The 26226-nt window shown below is 35.5% G+C and overlaps 1 protein-coding gene across 5 annotated transcripts in view; it reads left to right on the forward strand.

Moving 5' to 3' along the window:
- The first annotated feature begins 17098 nt into the window (after positions 1-17098).
- The window catches only part of LOC111055397 (myeloid leukemia factor), a 48099-nt gene continuing 38971 nt past the window's right edge, over positions 17099-26226 (forward strand). For 2 of the 5 annotated variants that reach the window (XM_039427895.1, XM_039427912.1), the window contains exons 1-3: positions 17105-17355; positions 18959-19243; positions 20984-21185. In XM_039427895.1, the coding sequence (XP_039283829.1) occupies positions 19064-19243; positions 20984-21185 (382 nt within the window). In that variant the 5' untranslated portion in view covers positions 17105-17355; positions 18959-19063. Of the gene's footprint in view, positions 17356-18958; positions 19244-20983; positions 21186-26226 lie in introns of all 5 variants that reach the window. The other 3 variants (XM_039427886.1, XM_039427903.1, XM_039427881.1) reach the window with 2 other exon arrangements.

The raw sequence follows: 26226 nt of genomic DNA on the forward strand, positions 1-26226 counted from the left end.
TCTAAATGCATTTTTATTGATTTGTATCACAGCCTACTATAGATTATCTAAAGTAAGCCATGTTGAATGCATTTTCTATATGCATTTAGTTTGATGTTACTATGATTATATAAATGTCCTAAATATTTATTGATAATCTACAGATGTGGTTCAATCAGTTTAAACATTGATGATAAGACGTTAGGAACTCCTGACTCATAAACTAGGTAATATTACTGTTTAGTGTTTTCATTCAAATAACTGATTTAAAAAAATTAATTTTCATCTTTTCAGGTTGTCCGTATCTCCAGAAGAGGTTGTAAATATTAGGTGGATAGGAATATTATTAGGATAAATCTGTATTAATGTATAATATATAAATAAATAAATTGCAACTTGAAAATTATGTAGAATATCAAGACTTTTTATTTCTATCATTAAAAAAAAACACCATGTGTGACTAATTTGTTTCAAATTTTCGATGTAGTGTTTTTTCCTCACATGAAAAATCACTGTTGTTGGGTCTAGTCCAACAAGGAAAGTTCAGACTTGATCATTGTTGAAGCATTGTCCAGATGCTGCATTACAGATCTGACTCGACTAAAATTATAAAAATTATAATGTACAGCAGACAGCATTGGAATATTCAAGAAATATAATATTGAGAGTCATAAGAAAATATAATTGGACCTTGGAGGAAGGAAGGTCCAATCCTTCCTCCAAGAATTGGACTAATGTGAATAATAGTGCTTACTATTAAATTGATAAAATCTATCACTTTATTTTTTATTACAACACAATATAATACAACTTGGATAAATATAAAAATAAAAAATATAAATGAATGTTTAAATATAGATAGAAATACAAATCTCAGAACCCTTTTAAATTATTTTATCACAAATTAATTCGGACATTAATGCCATTTCAAGTTTGAAAATGAATCGGAATGCTTCAGACTTGAAAATGGCATTTAATGTCCAAATCATGTAGTGATAAAATAATTTAAAAGGGTACTGAGATTTGTATTCTATTTATATTACAAAAAGCCCTAAAGAAAAAGAGAAATAAGTGTTTATATGTGATTGAGAAACTACTAGACAAATAATTATTATGAAAGTTTGGAATATGTTGTGTGAATAAGTCTCAAGTCTAGTAACACACACATCAATTTTTGAACTTACGATTTTATGCAATCCTAATAAATTTGATTAAATTGAACAAAATTTGACAAACATATATTATGATGTGATCATGAGTTTGTCAAGCTCCTGGTAGAGTTTATAAGGACGGCAAAAAATTGTTCATTCAAAAATGATGTGTGTTGTAGTTAGACTTTGTACGTTCGATAAAAATTAGTTAGAATTTTTATTGTACAACCAAAACTTGAAGTAGCTTTTAGACACACGATTTTATATCGTGGACGTGCATTTTCAATGATTTCCTCCAGCTGCTTACAGTAGTAACATATTGCCATTTAAAAGCCAAAACATAGCCTCCCACATATTTCTCTTACCTTTGAACCAAATAAAATAGAATTTATTAGGTCATGTTATTTATGACTAGACTGCCTGTTTATTAGCCTGCAATGTAAACGCAATGCTGTGACAACGTCCCATGTTCATGAACATCACAATGTCCTACTTTTGTTTCTGTTTGTCTGGTAGGAATAGGCACTCGAAGATGAGAGATACTCCCTAAGTAGGAACTTTGAATTTTACCATTGAATAGTCAATATTGTAAATAATGATATTTATTTAAATAATCTTATTCTTTTGAGATACAAAAGTTTTTTAAGTTGCCTGATTTGAAAAAAATTTCGTAATTAGTTTGCGTTTATTTTTGGTTCAAAATTTTTCTTAATAACTCAATATTTTCAAGTTCTGAGAGTTTATTGAATGTCATCATTCTATTATATTCGGTTTTTAATCAAATCAAATTCAAAATTTTTAGTTTTATTTCTGGATTGAAAAAAGGACTCAAATCAATTCAAGAAGGTAGCATAACCTATCATTCTTATTCATTCATAACTCTACCTTCATTGTATTATCATTCATCCCATCATCATCACCTAGGCTTAAAATACTTCTAGAAAGTCGCCTTTGTAAAATAATAAATAAATTAACAGGATTGGCTCGTCAAGTGCTTCAAAGGCCTAGAAATCTTTCTAGTTTGATCATCGTATGACTTGTTTATCAATAATCACCTCGGTCGGTTCTTCTAAAGTTGCGTTTATACCAAAGTTATTACAAAATGGTTATTTTTCCGTCCTTATAGATTCTATTACATTAAACGGATCTTGACAAACACATAAGCACATCATTTGTATGATAAGTTACAGTATGTTCAATCTAATAGAATCTATAAGGAAGGCAAAAAATTGTTCATTCAAAAATGATGTGTGTTGTAGTTAGACTTTGTACGTTCGATAAAAATTAGTTAGAATTTTTATTGTACAACCAAAACTTGAAGTAGCTTTTAGACACACGATTTTATATCGTGGACGTGCATTTTCAATGATTTCCTCCAGCTGCTTACAGTAGTAACATATTGCCATTTAAAAGCCAAAACATAGCCTCCCACATATTTTCTCTTACCTTTGAACCAAATAAAATAGAATTATTAGGTCATGTTATTTATGACTAGACTGCCTGTTTATTAGCCTGCAATGTAAACGCAATGCTGTGACAACGTCCCATGTTCATGAACATCACAATGTCCTACTTTTGTTTCTGTTTGTCTGGTAGGAATAGGCACTCGAAGATGAGAGATACTCCCTAAGTAGGAACTTTGAATTTTACCATTGAATAGTCAATATTGTAAATAATGATATTTATTTAAATAATCTTATTCTTTTGAGATACAAAAGTTTTTAAGTTGCCTGATTTGAAAAAAATTTCGTAATTAGTTTGCGTTTATTTTTGGTTCAAAATTTTTCTTAATAACTCAATATTTTCAAGTTCTGAGAGTTTATTGAATGTCATCATTCTATTATATTCGGTTTTTAATCAAATCAAATTCAAAATTTTTAGTTTTATTTCTGGATTGAAAAAAGGACTCAAATCAATTCAAGAAGGTAGCATAACCTATCATTCTTATTCATTCATAACTCTACCTTCATTGTATTATCATTCATCCCATCATCATCACCTAGGCTTAAAATACTTCTAGAAAGTCGCCTTTGTAAAATAATAAATAAATTAACAGGATTGGCTCGTCAAGTGCTTCAAAGGCCTAGAAATCTTTCTAGTTTGATCATCGTATGACTTGTTTATCAATAATCACCTCGGTCGGTTCTTCTAAAGTTGCGTTTATACCAAAGTTATTACAAAATGGTTATTTTTCCGTCCTTATAGATTCTATTACATTAAACGGATCTTGACAAACACATAAGCACATCATTTGTATGATAAGTTACAGTATGTTCAATCTAATAGAATCTATAAGGAAGGAAAAATAAAAATTTTGTTAATAACTTGGTGTAGACGCATCTTTAGCTAGGCACTGAAAAGCCTCCAACGAATACCACCAAATAGTAGCAAAGCTGCCTTAAATATTACTAACAATATTTATGATATGAATTATGGAATTATCTGATACTTTCATTAAACATAGGATGTCTAATCTGGCAAGTCGAGCAGTTTATTCAGAACCAGTTATTGCAGATTCGGCTCATAGTTTCCAATACGTATGATTGACTCTTATTGGTAAAAATACTGTATATTTAACTTTGAATAATATTTTTACCCTTTTGAAAATGAATATTTTTACAAATTTTGAATTTTATTTGGGAAGCTTTCAATTGTAATTAAGAATTGTGAATTGTAATTGAGAAATAGTAAGATGTAAGTTACATGGGAAGTTGTTAATTGAAGATTAGAAAATATTCCACTTGTCCAACGTCACATTCCATACTTGCTTCTTTGCATGAATTTTAATTCAGATTTAATTTTAATAAGATCAACTGGATTTTCAACAGAAAATTCTGACTAACATATCTCATTACCGTATCTCAAATTGAATTCATACTTTCTCAAATACAATTCACTATTCTTAATATTACATGTTGTGATAACTTCTAAAATACAAATGTCTATTCTCAATTATTAGGCTACAATTGATACTTTCTTGAATCAAGTTTGAAAAGGTACCTCTAGATTATCTCAAGTCTGGTAGCCTATAGGTAATAGCCTACCTAAACATTTATAATCAATTCAACCAGATTTTAGCGAATACTTAGCCGTGATAAAAAATAGCCATTTAATAACAATAATAATGCTTTTATTAAATCAAGAGCTTTTACAAACACAATTTTGTAATAATTTTGAGTCAATACAATATAAAATACCTTTAAATAATAACTTTTCCACTGAGTAAACTGAATTCCATTCAATCACAACAATGTATGAAAAAGGATTATCTGTTTCATTGTTAAATCATGACTAAGTGCCAAGAGCCGGTTAAATTTTAATTGTGATTAATTCCAGGAGAGCCAATCAGACAAACCGTATTATAAAAAAGGGACTGCCTAAAACCTTGACCAGCATAAAAAGTGATTGACCGGGTATTTCTAATTGTCCGATTCGTTTCAAATTTGGCATACAGGATGATTTACACATGTCAAACATACTGTTGAAGTTTATCAAAATATAATGGCTTAGGGGTGGTTAGGGGTAAAAAACCCCATTGACCAGCATAAAAAGTGATTGACCGGGTATTTCTCATTGTCAGATTCGTTTCAAATTTGGCATACAGGATGATATACACATCTCAAACACACTGTTGAAGTTTCATCAAAATATAATGATGTTTAGGGGTGGTAGGGGGTTAAAACCCTATTGACCAGCATAAAAAGTGATTGACCGGGTATTTCTAATTGTCCGATTCGTTTCAAATTTGGCATACAGGATAATTTACACATATTAAACATACTGTTGATATTTCATCAAAATAATTATGTTTAGTGGTGGTTAGGGGTTAAAACCCTATTGACCAGCATAAAAAGTGATTGACCGGGTATTTCTAAGGTTATCTGGAGACTTTTATAATAATCAATTGGAAGTGGAGTGATGTAATTTTATTTATTTTAGTCAATATTCTTGTAGTGCCCACTCACTCTGCATTTTTCAATTTGCATGAATCTCATTTGATTCCCATCACACTTCATCCAGGCTTTGGACAGAGAAGACAAACAAAACTCCACACAATAACAATACTTCACTATCACACCCTCTCTCGGTATATACCCGGTCAATCACTTTTTATGCTGGTCAATAGGGTTTTTTACCCCTAACCACCCCTCAACATTATTATATTTCGATGAAACTTCAACAGTATGTTTAATATGTGTATATCATCCTGTATGCCAAATTGAAACAAATCGGACAATTAGAATACCCGGTCAATCACTTTTTAAGCTGGTCAATAGGGTTTTTTACCCCTACCACCCCTAAACATCATTATATTTTGATGAAACTTTAACAGTATGTTCAATATGTGTATATCATCCTGTATGACAAATTTGAAACGAATCGGACAATTAGAAATACCCGGTCAATCACATTTTATGCTGGTCAATAGGGTTTTTTACCCCTACCACCCCTAAACATCATTATATTTTGATGAAACTTTAACAGTATGTTCAATATGTGTATATCATCCTGTATGACAAATTTGAAACGAATCGGACTATTAGAAATACCCGGTCAATCACTTTTTATGCTGGTCAAGGTTTTAGACTTACCCTATAAAAAATGCCTTCTCTGATTGGTTCTTGTGAATTTAATCACGGTTAAAATTTAGCCGGCTTCTGTGCAACTGACATTAATTAGAAGTTATTATTAACATAAAATATATCAATCGAATATGAGAAAAATAACATTGATTTAGAAAAAATCATCAGTCTGTAATAATTATTTAGTAAAATAGAATTGCTATCACCCGATTTCATTCTTTAGCCTACCTATTTTACCATTTTTTTTTTAAATAATGCAATGTTTCCAATACCGGTGACATAGCCTATTAAAATTCGCCAAAGATAAGGCTAAAATCAGCGTTTGAAGTGCATTATCGTATTTCGAAAATTACACAAGGTACATCTAATTGAAATTTTGTAAAGTTTATAACAAGATAAGCAATGCAATTATTACTGATAAAAATGTACTAGAATAATAATGTATTGAGAAAGTAAAACCGGTGATTAGGTTAGTGATTAGTTTCCATAATAGGCCTACATTTTTTATTCACAATAAATTATTTCAAGCTGCCGTACTACTAACAAAGAATTTACTTTATTATTGTAGCTACAATACATACGGCTTATCTAAATAAAAACTGTTGATTGAAATAGTCTTCTACATAATTTATTTAGACCTTAATACAAATAAATGTAAAAATGATTCAAACTTTTCTATTAGCTAGCTCTACGTAACGTATTGTTTTAAATTATATTCATATAGGTATTTTAAGTTTTAAATCAGTTACCTTTGATTTGTAACTTGAAGTGAGTTCTAATAAATGTGTGATTTGTGCCACTGAATGAAATAATAGTGGACTGTAAGAAATGCTTTTGTAAATAAAAAATTGTTAAGATGTATGAATTGTATATTTATTGTACTACTGCACAAATCCAACATGCTAAAAAATGAATGATAATTTATAATAAAACTGGTAGCTGGGAAAGACGCCAAATAAAAGTAAGGTTTAAGTAAAACAGTTCAATAGATTTATTGTATACTTTGAGAAACGTGACATATGGTCTTAGATTTAGGAAATGCCACACAGGGCAGTTGACTGACGAGATGCGAATAATTGATTCAATAGTCAGGAGTACAAAACAATAAAAATGACATAATAAAAAATTGAGACAATCAGTTGAAATATGATAAATTGACTCAATAATCATGAGTACAAAACAATAAAAATGACATAGTAAAAAATTGAGATTGTCAGTTGATAAATGTTGAATTGCTAACAGGAAAATTTAATTTAGGTACTAGACCAAATTCCTAGTAAACAAAACAATTTGTGACTAATGAACAAGTACAAAACTACTATATGTAATGCTCCGTAATGAGCTAGTGCATAAATTCAAAGAGAAAATAAACCTTCAAATGGCAGTAAGTAATAGAGAAAAGTCAGGTCAATGAGTAATCGCAAAAAATACAAAAGGTAAATGTAGACTGCCAAAACAGAACAATTGAAATGTAAATACTAAAGGTAACAAAAAAACGAATGCTTTCAGGACATATAAAACCTTTGTAGTTCTGGATAGGTTTTATTAGATACACTAAATAATCATGAGTTGAACGTCAATGAAAAGCATATATTCAATGTAATATAATTTTAAAGACAATATAAAATAGGTAGTACAGTGAAATGAAACAGACACTGTATTCAAGAACGTAATTGACAATGGCTTAGACTAAATCTTAATGCTTGATATAATAAGTCAAATATGAATATAAGTCAACAAAAAATTAATTGGAAGTTGATCGATATTTAAATAAGTCAATATGAAAAATGTAAAGTACAAATACTTGCAATACTTCCAAAAATATTGGTAAAAAGTTGTGTCTACAAATGGGAATCGCGACTTTAGAATAAATAATTCCAAGTAAACCCTGAAAAGGTCAAATAATAATTAAACAAACAAGGCAATTGAACAAATAATGAAAAATGCTGATAATGATTCAAAATGATACAGAATACTTATCAAATGCATGAAGAGCATGAGATCCATCTTGAATTGGATGGGCAGTACATCGAGACCCCCTCGATGATACCGGACGATGGTGGAGACCTGGATGGACCCACGAAGTGGAGCGGCCAGAGCGAGCTACCGAGCTGGACTGGACGGCGAACCATGAAGAGCGGCGACTAGGATGACCCGCAGGCAGGACAAGAATCAATCCGAGCGACAGACTCCGGACTGGAATGTGACGAATCAGGATAGCCAACAGCGATGGCTCAGTGGTGACGACACAGGAATGGCGGCGACACAGCGATGAGTGGGTAATGTCAGGTTAACTATTGTCAGTGCAATACAGGCAAGACTGACACAATGACGGTGTGACACAGTTGAGATATGCAACACATAAACTTGAAAGTAACGTAGCTGAAGATTCACTGAATTTGAATTGAATGAACCGTCCAAAAGTTAGGCACGGTGAATGAAATGCAAAGTTAATTGAGTTGGCTACGGCCAAAAATCACAACACTGATGCTAGTGAATGTCCGAATAGACAACCATCCAAATGCTTGGCATGGTGAATGAAATGTAACAAATGTTCGTAGATCACTAAAAGAACTGATTGAAACTGATACACCATCTACGGGGTAGACATGAAAATTGCTAATACTTCGATCTAGCAATGATGATTAGTAGCTAGCTGACTAACCTACCAAAAACGGATACAGAGCAGAACGTCTGACTGCACCGTGAAATGATGAGAGTGTGATCTTGGAATGCAAGCAACACACCAGTAATAATGTCCCGCGAGACCAGAATTACTTCAATGAAACGATGAATGCGAAAATGGGCCTCAAGCCCTACCAAAAATGCCTACCGCTAAATGCATGTTCAGTTCAATCATAAACTTGATGCTGAATGTTGAATGTTCTGGAAACTTGATTTTCATAATCAGTAATATAAAAATGATTGAGTTCTCACACTGAGAAGTGAATAAATTTAAATTGAAGATAAAAATTCGAAGCACTCGTGACGAATGAAACGTGTTGGAACATACCAAATACTGATGATTGAAGATATTTCACAAACTAACGAACCGAAAATACTGAAACTTTATCGAAGCACTGGAAGAAACATTCTACGTTGAATAAACATGAATTTAAAACTTGAGAATTGAAAATTTTGAATTGAAAGCGACGAAAATTGAAGAACGGAAAAAAGCTGATGCGAACTGTTACGCCATTGCTGTGTGAAGAAGGAAACAGAAAAGTGCATGCACGAACCGCGCTGCAAGAAGCCACGTATAGCCACGTCGATGAAAAAGATATGCGTAAAAAACGTCTAGACACGGTAGGAAATACTCCAAAATAATATTAAATAATACCAAAATGTACAATAAAATTAATGTACAGATGTAGCATGACAAAAAACTGATGTAATCCGTGAACTGCAGAAAACACAGTGAAAGTGGACCGATGCAAAGTGACTTGCGCACTAACGCGACAAGTTGGGACAAGAACACAATGCATAGTGCGAAATCTGACAAATAATAAATAATTATAAAATGTATAACGCACTGTAAAGTGTAAGCATGTAAGCACTAAGCAGTGTTAACATAAACATAACCATTAAACCGTGAAGTGTAAAGTTTATACAGAGTGGAAACGTGGAACGATCCTATCGTTCAAGTCCACTCAAGTTTATTTTTGTCTACATTTTTGACTGTCGACCAGCTCTCCAGTTGAACAACTTATACCCACCCGCTGATGACAGTCCGACTGTTCTTATGACGTCATAAGGACGGTCAGTTTACAGAACTGTCACTTTGCAGGACGGTCAGTTTGCAAGACGGTCAGTTTGTAGGACGGTCAATTTGCAGGTCGGTCAGTTTTTAGGTCGGTCAGATGGTATACACCCACAGGATGGGTACAGGATCACAGCCTCGTTCCTCACAAAAAGGTTGAGCAAACTATCGCATCCCCGAAAATCATATGAAGTGGTCTAGACAAACTATAAACGAAATACGACATGCTTTTTCCCGCACCCGGTAGAACAAGACAAGGATCAACAGCCATTGGCTTAAGCCAGCACGTTGTCCAAATATCTAATACGTCGAAAGTGTTACCTGTCAGAGAGAATTTTGTTTACAAATTTACTATGATAATGCCAGTTGCATATTATGGAGAAGAATATAATATTGATTATGTGAACAGTAGACCTTGTGCAGTTACCAAACAACATTGTCTTCAATATCAACTTTTTGGTCAGGGCTATTCATACTTGATACTTGAATTCTTCGTCCTTGACCGGGAGAACCGGATAGACGATGTCAGGGAGTTCAGGGGTCACCCCTCAGACTCTGGGATGGCGGCTGTTTGTGTTTGAGTATAGGGGCTCATCCACTAGTTCTGCCAATGAGTATAATGGCCGTTGTATTAGGCGTTCTTTCAATATTTGCTTCTGGCTTCGCAGTTTTTTATATATTCAGGGAGCTATTTACTTTCTGGCTTCGCAGTTTTTTATATATTCAGGGAGCTGGTTATACAGTCGCAGTGCTGATATTTCAAAACTTTTTTGAGTTGCTGTAAGTCTGCTTCGAGGTACATCCAGGTCTGCCGCATGTCGAGTGTTGTAAGTATGTATATTGCTTCTCTTTCTCATGTTGTTTGCTTTGTTCTTTATGAATAGGAGTGAGCAGAGTACATAGTGGCTAAAGATTGTAAGTACTCTCAGCTTCTTGAATAGTGGCCTGCAGTGTGCCAGGTGGTCAGAGAATGTGATTATTCTAATGGCCTTTTTTTGTAGCAATAGTGGTATCTGAGTTGGCTGAAGCATGTCCCCAGAGACGGATTCCGTATGTTATGTGACTGTGAAATAGCGAATAGTAAGCTGTCATCAAGTATTCTAGAGTGACAACATACCTTAGTTTCTTTAGGAGATGTAGGACTCTTGCTAGTTTTAGGCATGTCTTTGAAATGTGTGTGTCCCATTTCAATTTTCGGTCAAGCCAAAAACCCAATAATTTTACTGGTTTGGTAGTGCTTTCAGGTTTTTCGTTATTCAGAGCATATTAATATTTGGGATTTGTCCTCATTGAGTTTAAGTTTGTTTTTTTGGAACCATCTCTTTGCCTCCTGTGTGTGAGTTTTGTTCATTGCCAATGCTTGTTCAGTAGATATTCGTCCTCTAGACATCACTGTCATATCATCTGCAAACAGTATGGAGTCCTTGCTGGAAACAAAGTCATTTGTCAAAAGGACGAATAGAAGGGGGCCTAAGACAGAACCCTGGGGCACTCCGTGTTTGATATCTCTAATCCTTGACAAAGCTCCTTTTATTGAAACTACTTGGCTTCTGTCTTCAAGATAACTTTTTATGGTGTTGAGGACCGGGCCGCTGATTCCATACCTTTCCAGCTTCCTTAGGAGAATTTGGTGTGGAACACAATCGAAGGCTTTACTCAGATCAAACAGTGTAAGGGCCATTGTATCACCAGTCTTAAATGTGTTCTGGATTTCGCAGTCAGGGCAATCAGTGCACTTGTTGTAGAGCGGCCACTTCTAAAACCATGCTGCTGTTGGCAGAGAAGGTTGTTACTTTCGAAGTAATTGACCATTTGTTGCTTCATAATAGTCTCCAGCACCCTTGCCATGGTGGGAGGAATTGATATTGGCCTGAAGTTAGCCGGCTGGTCAACTGCACCTTTCTTGTGAACTGGTCTGGTTTTTGATGTTTTCAAAATATCAGGGAATCTGCCACATTTCAGACACTCATTTATTGCGCTGGCTATTGGTTCAGCAATCATTGTGATGGTTTCTTTCAAAATATTACATGATATGCCATGGATGTCTTGCGATTTCGAGCCTCTGAAATTTCTTACTAAATTCACTATCTGTGATGGACTAACTTCCTTCCATTCAGTCATTCTGTGTTGTGTCAACATGATGTTAGAAGATGGTTCCATATCATTAGCTGGTAAACTTGCTTGTATCTCTTCAGCAACTGTTGTAAAATAGTCATTGAAGTCATCAGGACTCAGTTCGAATTCTACTTCTTCTTTTTTGGGCCTATGACTATTTATTACACTCCATGCGGCCTTTCAGACATTGCTGGCTGATTAGATGTAATTTGCTGTGTGTTTCTTTTTAGCATCATTTACAGCACTTCTGTACCTTCTATTCATGTCTGCATATTTAGAATACAATGAAGTTTGTTGCTCAGGTGAGTTGGCAGCTTTGTAGAAAAAGTGTAGGAGTGTCACCTGGTCCTTCATGTTGCAAAACTCTTTGGTAAACCAGGATTTGTCTCTGTGTAGTTTGGAGGTTATATTTTTATTCTCTTTTGTCTTTATATGCGTTTGAGGAAATACTTGACTGAAACTGTCAATGTAGACCGAGATGAGTTTATCAAGTCTGAATTCTGGTCTTACATTATCGAGAATTTTCATCCAGTTTATGCGTTTAAGTTCTCCTCGAAGTATTGGAATGTGCTCCTCGCGGACTATTCTCTTGTAGAAGATATATTCAGCCTTCCATGCTATTTCAGGTTGGACACTGACAGTGCCAATTTGGGGTTGGACTTCCATCACAACAGCACAGTGATCAGAAATCATTGGGTCCACAACAGTTGTTTTATGTTCCCAGGAATCAAGGTTAGTTGCAATGTTATCCAGGACTGCTGTACCTCTGGTTGGCGTCTTGTTGGCAGTGTAGAGCCCGTATTCTCGGAGTAGACATGTAAACCTGGAGCTTAGTTCGTTCTGGGTTTCAAGTTGAATATTGAAGTCACCACCTATAACAATTTTTTTGTTAAATCTAGATAGAAACTTCAGCAAGATCTCAAACTTCTTGAAAAATTGATCCAAACTACCATTAGGGGAACGATATACTGATCAAGTATACAGGGCTCAAGCAACTGTAAGGCAGCAATCTCCAGGACCGGTTCATCACAAAATTTATTAACATCGATTGTTTTATATTTCAGGGTCTTTTTTAAATATATTGCTGAACTACCGTTTGTATGGTGCTTCCTATAATAGGCGGCAGCTAGATTCAGGTTATTAAGGTCGCTATAAAATTCTGATTCCTCCTCTTTCAGCCAATGCTCAGTTATGCAGAAAATGTCAGTATTAATCTCATCAAATAAATATTCAAGAAGGTTGAGTTTTGTTCTAATACACTGGACATTCAATACAATGATGGTAACTTTACTTACATTCATGGTAACTTTATTCACATCCATTCATATTTGTATCAGTTTTGCTCCCTGAGGGCGATTTAGTGTTATCAAGGATAGTATCTTTATGATCAAAATCAACTCCAAGTTTGAAGCTACAATATGACACACTTTTGCTTTCCAGCTTTTCTACAACAAAATTAAGTCCAGGAAGGTATCTCAAAAATGTTCTTACATTATTCTCGGTTGCACCCGCTTTTATCTTTCCAAGATGATACCAGGCTAGCTTGTCACCTACTAGGCTATAATCCTGGCCATTGACTTGTTGGGAGTTGTTTGAGCCAACCAGTAATGGTTTATCTTTAAAAGAATAGGTTTGTTTGGTTTTTGATAATTTATTAGGGAATTTGTCAATTTTTTGGTATTTACTACCGACAGATTTGGCATAAGTCTTATTTTTACCACGTCCATTTCTGTTTGTAACAGTTTTCCACTCATCTTCTCTTATAATACAGTCCTTAATTGCAATATCATCGCAGAATGCATCTGTTAGGTCACAATTGGCACTAACTTCGTCAATGTTTAAAATTTCATAGGATGTACTTTTATTTTGTCCACTATTATTTAATGATGGAAAGTCAATACTAGATGTTGAAGGAGGAAAATCTCCGTTGTTCTCATGGTTACTATTTGATAAAGTTTTTTGTGAATTAGTGAGATGTCTATTCACAGTTTTAGTTGTTTGCATGCCAAGTAAAGAATTATTTTTATCACTTACCAGTTTTGGCTTCGTGAGTTTGAGATTTCGATCCTTACCTTCCACTATGTCAAGTCTTCTACTTAGATGTAGTGATTTTTACTTAATTTCGTGAGTTCATCCAGCACAATATTCAGGTTGCCATCGTTTACAAGATTTTTATTGTAGTTCAAAGTAGGGTTTGACTTGGTTAGAGCTGTAGGTTGGACATGTTCAGACAGAGATGATTTTTCTGAATAACCTAGATTTCTTAATAAAACTTCAATTTTCTCTAACAATTTAACATTTCCAAGGTTCATTAACTAATGACCCCCTAGGTTGTAGAGCTTGCTCACAAAGTGTTGTATTGTAATCTTTAAAACCTGTAACTTTGAATTATATAGATTTGGAGAAATTTATGTGAACAGCTAAATATTTTTTTAGAAGAATAATTTCACGATAGGGTTTAATAGGGATCTCAATTGAAACAAAAAATTACTCTTCCTTTAATACCTAAGTGTGTTATTACATGCATTGAATTCTATGAAGCCATCGATTCCACAAGTGTGGGTAATGGATTAAGCAGAAGGTACCTACTATTCAAATGGCAAATTAAACAGTGACCACTTTTGGAAAAAAATCAAATCATCACTCATAAATTCATCCACATTTTAATAGGCCTTATCACGAAGCAGCTTCCCAACAGCTCTCTTGAATGAGTTCACATTAGGAGGCAGTTTGTCAAAGAATTCCAGTGCAGAAACTCTATAGCTGGTCTGTGAATGGTGAAGACGTCTCCTGAGGACATCCAGGAGCTCGCGGTGGCTGGTGTTGTGGTAGTGAATGTCACTACGGGCTGCCAGAGTATGCTGTATCCTCTTGACATACACTACTCACAGAAGGATGTAATGGCTGAAGACCATCAGCACACCAAGGCGAGTAAAGATGGGCTTACAGTGGGCAAGATGTAGTCGCTGCCTGTTACCTTACAGCCCTCTTTTGCAGCCTCTGGACATCAGCAGCACACGCCATATGACCCCTAAAGGGGCAATCCATAGGTGATGTGGCAATGTAAGAGAGCGTGATACATCATTAAAAGATACTTAGGTACTTCTCAGTCACCAGGACCCTTATCTTGAGCAGCAAAAATCAAATGCAGGAGATCCGGCTGGTTACCTGCTGTATATGACTGATCCAGCTGAGTTTGCAATCCAAGACAAGACTCAGCAGCTTTACTGGATTCAGGGTCACGGGTTCTCGTGACAAGCTGCAGATGATCATTTGGGTCTTGTCTCCATTCAGCTGGAATCGATTAGCCAAGAACCATGAAGTGACAGATCGAAGATGCTCTGCAGAGCTCTATTATACCTCTCATGGAGCCATGCATAAGCATGTAAAAACTGGCAAGTGCTGTGGTACAATCAAAATTTGTGACTATGCTATGCCACAGATGAGATACTCAAGGTGTAATTTCGTTTGTCCTTAAACTTAAGCAGTCGATGATGACAAGCATTGTTGACATTCATATTGTCCAAATTACAAGTGTGTTGAAACAGCTGATCAAATAACTTTTCATTATTTGTGTTTTCTTACAGAATGTTTGTAAGAAAAGATGAATCAAATTAATGTTTCGATTCATTATTCAAGAATCAAAACATTTCTAATAATATCAACATATTGCAATTTGAAATTATAAAAACGTATAAGCTCAACCTCCCCCATTAAAACATTATTGAACATATAGATTATTTAGACAAATTTAAATCTACCTAATCTGAGATCCTCACCCAGTCATGGTCGGCATTTATGCACAAACGAAAATCCAGCTTAAGACCCAGTTGCTTGAAAGCTGGTTGAATTTAAATCGTGATTAACATTACAAGAACCAATCAGAGAAGGCGTTTTTGAAAAGCCAGTTTCTCTGATTGCTTTTCGTGGAATGGAATTGATCACAGTTAAAATTTAACTGGCTTTTGTACAACTGGCACAATGTTATTTTTCCTAATCTATATTTTATATAAAAATAAATGTCTGTGAGACTTTGGGAGTATGTTGTCTGAATATTGGGGATGGTTTCTATGACCAGAAATTTTACTTGGGGTGCTAATAATACCTATTATTTATTTATCCATTTAACAGACCTATGTTTTCGAAATTTTCGGCCAAGCGGCTAGGTACCGTATGGTACCGAAGAAGGGAAAGATACTGGTATTAAAACGGTAGTTTGGAGAGTTGAAGTTAGTGTAGTTGATTGGTACCAGCTGTAGATAATCGTTCCTTAGAAGACCTATACAAATAAATTATCTTACTTGCTACTTGAATCCTTTGTCATTAGCTGGGATGACCAGACACAGACAGACTGTGCCAAGGAAGACGAGGGACACTCCCCTATAATTGAGAAACTAGAAAATGTTGGAAAAAAATATTCACCTCATGAAAGAGAGTTGTCCATATTGCATTCATTAATTACTGTAGAATGACAGACCAATTTACAATTTGTTTAATTTAGCTTAGCTTATATTCATTCTAAAATAGAAGATGGAAAGAATATGGAGTTCTGTATAATTCATCGTACTTCGCATATTTCCTGGACGCTGGACCATCTATTGACAATCAACAACTATGAAAACATCAAATTTATCTTTGAAACACTGATTTAACTTACCAATTTTTTTTAATTCAACACTTTACTGATAGATATTACTACCAATTGATTGAGAAGAATATGTTTTCGGAATAATAATGCTTCATGACTAAGTACATAGGAAGTCTGTATTGAGATGTACCGGTAAATAAAAATATTGATTGTCTGATAAATTTCATGATTCACCAAATAAAGTCAAGTGTGACATGAGACTTTTTGGCGGTATGAAGTTCGCCGGGAAAGCTAGTGTTTTGATAATTTTAGATGATAGATAAAAAAAACGTTAACCAAATAGCTGATTCGAGATGATCTGAAACCTGCGATAAAATTGTCAGCATATCGAGTAACTACTAAGCTGTCAAAGTTTCCAACGGAGAAATGTTTTGGCCACCATTTTTCAATGGTGAAGGAATTCGAACGACTTGTTTTTGGATTTGAGATTTGAGCTTTCTTTCTTCTCTTCGATTATAAAAGCATTCCGAATCATACCAGTTCATTCGATTGAAGAGCAAAAACCCACTCAGCAATCTCTCAATAATTCTATTTTTTATATCATCTTTTAGGTTATGTCCATATTTATACAGTTCGGACATACACCAACTTATATGATTTTTGAGGATGCGATATTTTGAGTTCTCCCACAGCACACCACTTTTTCAAAATACTTCCATGATTGCCAACTAACAATACACCAAAGTCCCAATTGAAAGAAACATTCGAATAAATGATGAAATAGCAACTAATAATTTTTTTTAAATTTAATAAATATAATTTTGTTATTTCAATCATGAATTTGAATAAAATTATAATGACTTGTGTCAATCATAAGCTTTCCCAACTCTACACTGTGATTGGTCAATTCATTTCAGCAAAGCAGAACAGAAACAGTGAACAACAGAGAACAGACGACTATTGAATAGAGGCCATTTAATTTGTTCTTGGCTTGATTCTCGTATGTTCTAGAACTTGATTTACAAATATTTTGTCACAATTTTTAGTGCAGTGCAGTTTGGAAACTTTGTTATTTCTGATAATAGATTTTTATTGTATTTGTGATTTTTCTTTTGTGTGAAATAACAAGATGTCTTTCTTCCCCTCATTGATGGGCGATTTTGACGACGATCCATTTATGTAAGTCACATTTTTATTATACAATAAAATTGACTCATCAGAACATTATGAAAACACATTGCAACAATTAGAAAGAAATAATTTATGAGTGTATTTAATACCTATATTTTGCCAAGTTCAACAACAATCTTTTTATTTTTCATCAAGTTCTATAAATGTAAAAATTATGAGCTGTTGTCTTTGAAATAAGTAGAATATTAATAAATTTACATTGTATTGATTGAGATAAAACAATATACATGTGTTCCAGATATTGTATTCAATATATAGTTCACAATAGATAATCACTTGAATGTAAAATTTTGATGAAGCTCATTTATTATTTAGGCTCTAAATGATTTACTGAATCTGATTTACTATGTTACCTTAATATTAGGTTAGCCTACAAATTTCATTGATTTCTCGTTCAAAACTCCCCTGTCGAAGGTATTGCAATAATCAGTCTATTTTTTTAAATTAATAATTTATTTAACCTACAAGTTTATGAAACTAAACTTATATATAACTTACATTTTGGCAAAACTTGATAATGATAATATTTATACCATAATTTATACAATAGCCCAACAGAATTCATCAATCCTACATTATACAAACAAAAATGGATTTATTATTCCAACCAATAATTAAAGCCCAGCTTATTAACCAACAACAAGTTTCCTTTTATATAAAAACTTTGTTCAAATCATCAGATGTAGAATAGCTGAAATTAATCAACCTCTCATACAAACAAAAATGCATTTATTATTCCAATCAACAATATTAAAGCCTAGCTTGTTTACCAACAAGGTAAAACCTACAAGGTTTTTTATCTAAAATCTTCGTTCAAATCATCAGATGTAGAAAAGCTGATACACTAACACACTGTGCTTTTGACACATGTCAATACCGTGGTGAATATTTATCTTTCAAGTTATAGTTGCTCAGGCTTAGGAAAACATTTCAAAACGGTTTTGGATGATAATTAAATCTTTTGTTTATGCGGTTGAGATTTATCAAATTCAAATTAGCCTATAAATCTCACAAAATCATTTGCAATATGAGAAACAGTTCAAAACAATTAAAGAACAGAACATTGACTTCAAGGTGAGATCTGATAGTAGAAGAAAAGAAAATTTTAAAAATATTTTGTGAATAAATGGATAGTTTTTTCTTACTCATCGCTTTATTTGTGAGTCATTATAGTAAAGTATTTCTTTTTGCTCTATAAGTCATAAACTGAGCTACAGTGTCATTTGTATTTGAAAATATCTATTAAAATTAATATTTTTGTGTAGTTGAGAAGTTGTTATTGTGGTAATTATTCATATTGAATGAAAAAGACTAAGAAGTTGTCAAAAATACAAGTTTTTAAATAAAAAAAGAAGTTTTTTGACAACTTCTTAGTCTTTTTCATTCAAAATTAATATTAGCTCAGTATGATTATAAATTGAACAATAACAAGGCCAGCCACTAATTTTTATTTTGCTGGATAGTTTGTAGGACGTTTTCATTTTTATAATACTTCCATTTATTATGATTGTATACAATTAACCCCGTATCTTTATTGACGTATTTAATTGAACTTTTCATTAATTTGTGGTGTGTTTTTCGGTTGTTGCAGGGGTCACATGCGTCAGATGAACCGCATGATGAGCTCGTTCTTTGGGGGCGGCTCGCCGTTCGGAGGCGGCATGTTGGGGGGCCGGCCGGGGGAGGGGGGGAGCTGATGCCCTTTGGGGGCGGCGCCATGGGGCTGATGGGCCGCGGAGGTGGTGGCCCCATGATGCCGTTCGGATTTCCCGATATGAGTCAGATCTTCCAGGCGGGAGCTGCTGGTGGTAACTGCCATTCTTTCTCGTCCAGTACTATCACAACTATGTCGAACGGACCTGATGGAAGGCCGCAGGTATTTATCAACTTATCTTAACATTTATTACCTGGGAATCGGTGTGACTCAGTGGTCGCGCTGATAAGCAATCGCTTAGATAAGTTAAGAATTATGTGCCTGCGTTGTTAATACTATAGTTATTGCCTTTGCTGATGGTGATGCCCACATGAGCTCTAGTCTTGTGCGTGGGTAATGAGGCGGATGATAGTAAGAGATGAATGGACCTACAGTTTTTTTTAGATCAAGTCATCATCTGAATGTAGTAAGAAGCAGACTTCACAGATCAAGGCCCCACTAATGACGCAATCAAGTCCTGGTCTCCGCGGCTTTGTTGGACTTGTCTTGGGCCAGGACAAGATACGCGCAACGTGCGTGGATGGAGTAAATCAGTATTAAGATAACGTTTCTGTTTTTTTGAAATAGCTGTGACCTCAGGGCTGGGAAAACTAGATGTAGTTTAATTATTTAATTGACGTGTCATACACTGTTGGAGCTATGCTCAAATTATACATTTACACATGTCAAAATAATAATAATCAAAATTATGAATGGGCATTGAAATAAGGCAACTCGATTACAGAAGGCCCAGAAAAACACCGCGATTCAAAAAAAAAATACCACAACTTTGAAAATTGATAACTCTGCAAAGAATAAACTGAGAGGAAAGCACTATCTGTCATCGAATAGAGGAAGCTCTGAAGTTTTTTTAGTTCCTTATTTAGTGCCATTGGCACTCATCTGTCCGTGCCTATTTGAATGAAAACTATCCGAGGCAATGGATCGGCTGCTAAGCAGCTCGAGACAGCACTTTATCACTGGCCTCCAAGAAGCCCTGACCTCACCCCCTGAGATTTTTCTCTATGGGGGTACGTTAAAGATAAGGTGTATCGACCGCCTCTACCAGCTAACATTGAGGAGCTCAAACAAGAAATAACAGCAGCTATACAAACTGTTACGCCCGATATGCTTGCTACTGAGGGTGTGGAACGAGTTCGAGTATCGTATTGATATCACTCGAGTGTCTGGAGGGGGTCACATTGAACTTGTTTTCTAGTGGGGAAAAACTTAATTTAATACTCTTCATTTTGATTTATAACCCAAGTTTCTATTATGTTTCCTTGATTAAATACAGATTTTCAAAGTTGTGGTATTCATTTTGAATCATCCTGTATATTAGAAATATTCCTGGTAAATGATCCCTCCCACTCTGTCAATGAATATAAATAGAGAAAAAATTTTATTCAATGGGTATTGAAATGAATAAAATATAATGTATTATGTTTGTATTAGCCCAATGTACTATGGCTGTTTATTTTTGTCTTGTATAAACCTTCTTTTTATTGTATTGTATTGTGTTGACTGGCCGATATAAAAGACTGAAAGAATTAATTGATAATGATACTTTTCTGTATCTAACAAGAATTAATTCATTTTGACAATACTCTATGTTTGTAAAATTACAAAATTCTTGAGCTAATAAAAGCTATTCAAATCAAATCAAATTTGAATTGATTTTGCTACTCTGCTACTTTCTCTTCCCTTCCTAACTCCCAGTTTTTCTACCCGATTTTCTCAATAAATGCTAGATAATACAAATACTTTGCATTTTATCCCATTATTATTTTGTTACATTATTGTCAATATTCACTTATTTATTTATGTCAAATTGTGATGTTCCCATTGAGGCTTATAAAGATATTTTATTCTAATGTTGTGCCCTTTCGTGACGTCATCTAATGTTGGTCCATTTTTCCTCAGGTGTACCAGGCATCGCAGTCGGTGCGGCGTGGCCCAGGTGGCGTGAAGGAGACTAAGAAGGCGGTGGCCGACTCGCGGTCGGGCATCAAGCGCATGGCCATTGGTCATCACATTGGCGACAGGGCGCACATTGTAGAGCGCGAACACAACCTCAGATCGGGAGAGCATGTCGAGAATCAGGAGTACATTAACCTTGAGGAAGGTCAGTCAAAGATAGTATACTTTTTATCTGGTTTCACTAGTAGAGTTAGTGGTCGAGTTACTGGCATACTAACTCTACCGAGCTAACTCCATTCTACTTGGTCGAGTAACTGTTTTCACTGCAATTGATAATAGTATCATATTTCATAAAACTTTAAAGTGAAAAAAACACTCATGCTCTTTGGTGTGGCGACGACCGTTTCGTTCTGGTGTTGTACATTCTCAAGCCAAACAGAAACTGAAGTATTCAAGGTTATGAATGAGGGTGAGATTTGGTCAGAGTGGGGGTGGAGGGGAGTTTTGGCGGTTAATGGAGGAGGATTTATATGAGTTTGTCAAACAGGGTGTGGGAGGAAAAGCTCTTGTCCCCACACAACACCCCTCAGCATCAATACAATAGAACAGGAATTTATAAGCTATATTGTAAAGATTGCAGCAAATTTTACATAGGTAAAACAGCCAGAAATTTCAATATAAGATTCAGAGAACACACAAGAGCCATTACCTATCTTTCCTCCCATTCCACCTTTGCAGAACACATTATCTCCACTGGTCACACACACCCTGACATGAACAACAACTTCGAAATACTCCACTATTCCCACAAAAACAAGAAATTAAATGTACTAGAACAGTTTGAAATATACAAGTACACCAAACAATATTCTAAATGACCAAATCAACTTTTCCTTCCACGCCCTGTTTGACAAACTCATTTAAATCCACCTCCATTAACCGCCAAAACTCACCTCCACCCCCACTCTGTCCAAATCTCACCCTCATAACCTTAAATACTTCAGTTTCTGCTTGGCTTGAAAATGTGCAATATCAGCACGAAATGGTCGTCGCTAAACCAAAGAACGTGAGTGTTTTTTCACTTTAAAGTTTAAGGCCGGTTACAGAGCTCGACCGACCGTCAGTGCGTACGTCAGTCGCGCTTGTCTTTTCCATAGAGATTCCATGTATCTGTACAGAGCAGGACTGACGGCACGCACGCGCACGGTCAGGACCATGCGTTTTATACAGCGTACGACCATCGGGTGAACTTGATATCTACGTCTTTTAATCTTTCGTTTGCGAAGATAATAAGCTGCAACTAAACAATCGATAAAGGCGTCCATTTTGTGAGTCAGAAAAACTGATGTATGGTCAGGATGGTGCATACGCACTGACGGTCGGTCGAGCTCTGTAACCGGCCTAAGGTACTAGTAATGATAATAGTAGGTAAAGTGTGTTGTCTAGTGAACAGAACTAACCTTAAAATGTCAATACGGAACATTCATTATCGCCGTTCAGCCACATAAGTTTTACATAAAGCATTGATATATGCGACTGATCTTTTGCTTGCAGAGATAACTACGGCTATTGAAGAAGACGAAAATTAAATTAGACTCTACTAGCTCGACTGTTTTCATTAGCATAGTAGTGGTAGAGTAGAGTGAGAAGCGGTGGTGGGGGAAGGCAAGTGGTAGAGTACTATCCCACTCTACTCTACTAAAAACTAGTACTCTACCATGAACGTTTTTTGATTGGGAGAGTTCACAAGATAGTTAGTACTTGTCCAGGGAACTAAAAACTAGTACTCTAAAACTTGAATTGAAAACTCGACTTACTAAAAACTTGAAAACTATGTTCTAGAGCTGGCAAATGAGGTTTGCCTGTGTTGCGATTGCTATTTTTTGACACACTACAAAACCACTTGAAGACTTGACAAACAAAATTAGAAATTGACGCAATGAAAATTTGACGGAATCATAATCTGACAATCTGAATACTCAAGGTATACTGAAAACTTGACGTACCGGTACTGAAAACTTGACGAATTGATAACTTGACAGTGTGAGGTTAGTTTACTGTTGTAGCATTTTGAAGTCAACAATTAGACAAGCGCGCGATCATCTTGCGAACATCTATCGTAACGTTCATGATCGTAGCGGGTATATCTGTACGCACCTTTACGTGGCGCACATACTGCACGTTTAAATACATGCAGTAAGTTGAAGCTACCATCGCGCTCCACCATGCTTTCACTCTAAGGGTCAGACCATGTTAAACGTTTTCAAGCATTAGTGCATTGATACAGGTACTGAACGACTTCAACCATAGCCACCTGTAATACAATGCCCCGGCCTACGATAATGCAACGCCGCAGTGTAGGCCTAGAATCTAATACATGATTGGTGAAAAAGATTTAAAAAAATACCAGCTGATCTTTTTCACCACACATATATTAGATTCTAGGCCTACACTGCGATAGCAATACCACCATAGCCACCTCTAACACAAGGCCCCGCCTACGATATTGCAACGTCGCAGTGTAGCCTAGAATCTAATACATGTTGGTGAAAAAGATTAAAAAAAATACCATCTGATCTTTTTCACCATCATATATTAGATTCTAGGCCTACACTGCGTTAGCAATATCGTAGGCCGGGGCCTTGTATTAGAGTTAGTTGGCTATGCTTCAAGTGATTTCTAAAACGTTTCCAATTCCATTCTGGTTTACGCCAGTAAAATTGATCGATCCTTCAATTTCTAAATGTGTTAATCCATTTGTTGTTCAATTGCAGCAGAATTTCCATAACTTTACGAATTCCCATTCTCGTTTACGCCAGTAACTTGATAAAAAGATTAAGATTAAAGTCCTAGAATTTGAACAGCTGGAGTCAGAAAATTGGTTTTCCAAAACGGGGCGTAGTCGCTCGCAGTCATTGTCATAGTCACGTTTGAATTAAATTTCGAAAAACTAGAAAATTGAACACAAAATAAAATAAACAGAAAATAGTGTAAAGTTTCAGCTATTTTGAATTATTTAGAAATGTTTAATTTCGTCAAGGAAAAACGTTTCCAATTATAGAAATGAGAAAATAAAAACTACAACTACTGTTATAAAAGCTGCGACTAGCAGCTTTCACAGCTTTAAACAGCTAGTCGGAAAATTGGCTTTCCAAAACGGGGCGTAGTCGCAGCTTTTATAACAGTAATCTCATTTCTATAATTGGAAACGTTTTTCCTTGACGAAATTAACATTTCTAAATAATTCAAAATAGCTGAAACTTTACACTATTTTCTGTTTATTTTATTTTGCTTTCAATTTTCTAGTTTTTCGAAATTTAATTCAAACGTGACTTTGACAATGACTGCGACTACGCCCCGTTTTGGAAAGCCAATTTTCTGACTCCAGATGTTTAAAGTCTAGGACTTGGCTAAATCCCGAGCTCGGAAACTGGCCCTAAGAATCAAATATGTCGGACAGTTATTGAACCTATCTTGCTGTATGGAAGTGAAAGATGGCCAATGGAATGGCTTATCATGTAAACAAGATAAGGACAGTAGAAATGAAGTGCCATAGAAAAACTGTTGGAAAGACAAGAAGGGATAGAGTAAGGAATACTAGAATAAGGGAAGAAGTGGACATGAGAGATGTCAGTGAAAGGATAGAAATGAGGCGGTTGGGCTGGTATGGACATGTACAGCGAATGGGGGATAATTGCAAAACAAAACAGTATGTTAATGTGAGAGTGCAAGGAAGGAGAGCAGTGGGACGTCCAAGGTATTCATATATGAGGATCGGATTGAGGAGATAGGAAGGAGAAGGGGGAAGACTGTTCCAGAGATGAAGGGAATGGCGTTGGATAGGGAATCATGGAGGAAATGGACTGAGGCTACCCCAACGCTCTAAAGGCATACTGGGGAGAGACAAAGAAGAAGAAGAAGTTAACGCCAGTAAAACATATCGTTCCTTCAATTTCTAAACGTACTAATCAATTTGTTGTTCAATTACAAATTAGAATTTAAGTTAAATATCTAGGTGTTTTAATAGGTCAACATCTGAAGTGGAATGCACATATTGATTATATGTGTAAAAATGAATATATTGTTCATAAATTCTACAGATTGAGCAGTGTTAGAGATTTAAAGTTATTGATGATGGTCTATTCAGCTTATGCCAATCCATATTTCAGTATGATATAAAGGCATTCACAGACGCGATACAGGGCTCGGGACGATTCGGTACGATATGTTATTACATCTGTTCTGAGTATCTGTTCGGAGCTCGGACGGAAAGGTGTATTGATTTTGTGCTCTCTTATCGCCGATGATTAGACTGTAGCAACCTGATCCGTCTATGGACTATTCTATTGAATTGAGCATTCTAACCTATTGAGTTAATTCGTGAGCTTTTATGTCAGTTTGAAATTATTACTTTGAGTCGTGTTAGTTGTTGTGTATTAATTGAGTTATTCATGACAGTTTGAAATTATTACTTTGAGGTGTGCTTATAAAACTGTTCCAAATTCGTAATAGTATGAGTGCCTGTGGAAAGTGCAAACAACCGGTTAATCGATCTGACGTAGCTGATAAACTCTTCTGTAAGGAGTGTAATTTCTATTTTCATATAGCTTGTCTTAATATAAAATCAAGTGATTTGTCATTTTTGAAAAACTCATCGTGGTGCTGTCCTGGTTGTCTTAAACAACAGCGTGCATCGAGACAACACTCGTTAGATAGCACACCAGTTAAAACTAACGTGACCCCCGAGTCAAACTCTTCGAATATGACTGATCCTTCTGTCTCAATGGAGTCTTTGGAGCAATTAATTAGAAATAGTCACTCGCAGTTCTCCGCCAGTATAGAGGAGTTAAAAAGTATAATTAAAACCGGTCAGGATGGGCAGAGTGAACTTAGTAGTGTGATTAGTAAGCAGAGCGAGATAATTGATCGGCAGCAGCAGCTCATAGATTCACTCCGGATTGAAATCAAAGAAGTTCGTGAGCGACTGCAGTCTACTGAGGATCGTCTCGATGACCAAGAGCAGTATACCAGAAGGAATACGCTTGAGATCCACGGTGTTCCCGGGAAGGCGGACGAAGATGTGATGGAGACGATTGCTGAGGTGGGACGAGCGGTGGGCTTGAACGTGACGCCGAGTATGGTGGACGCCTGCCATCGATTGCCGATTCGTACGGGAGGACGTCACGCGGCGGATGCAGCTGGCGGCGGTATGCGGCCGGGCCCCCCTGCGGCCATCGTCGTCAGAT

The sequence above is a fragment of the Nilaparvata lugens genome, chromosome 1 (genome assembly GCF_014356525.2).
Source record: "Nilaparvata lugens isolate BPH chromosome 1, ASM1435652v1, whole genome shotgun sequence".
NCBI lineage: Eukaryota > Metazoa > Arthropoda > Insecta > Hemiptera > Delphacidae > Nilaparvata > Nilaparvata lugens.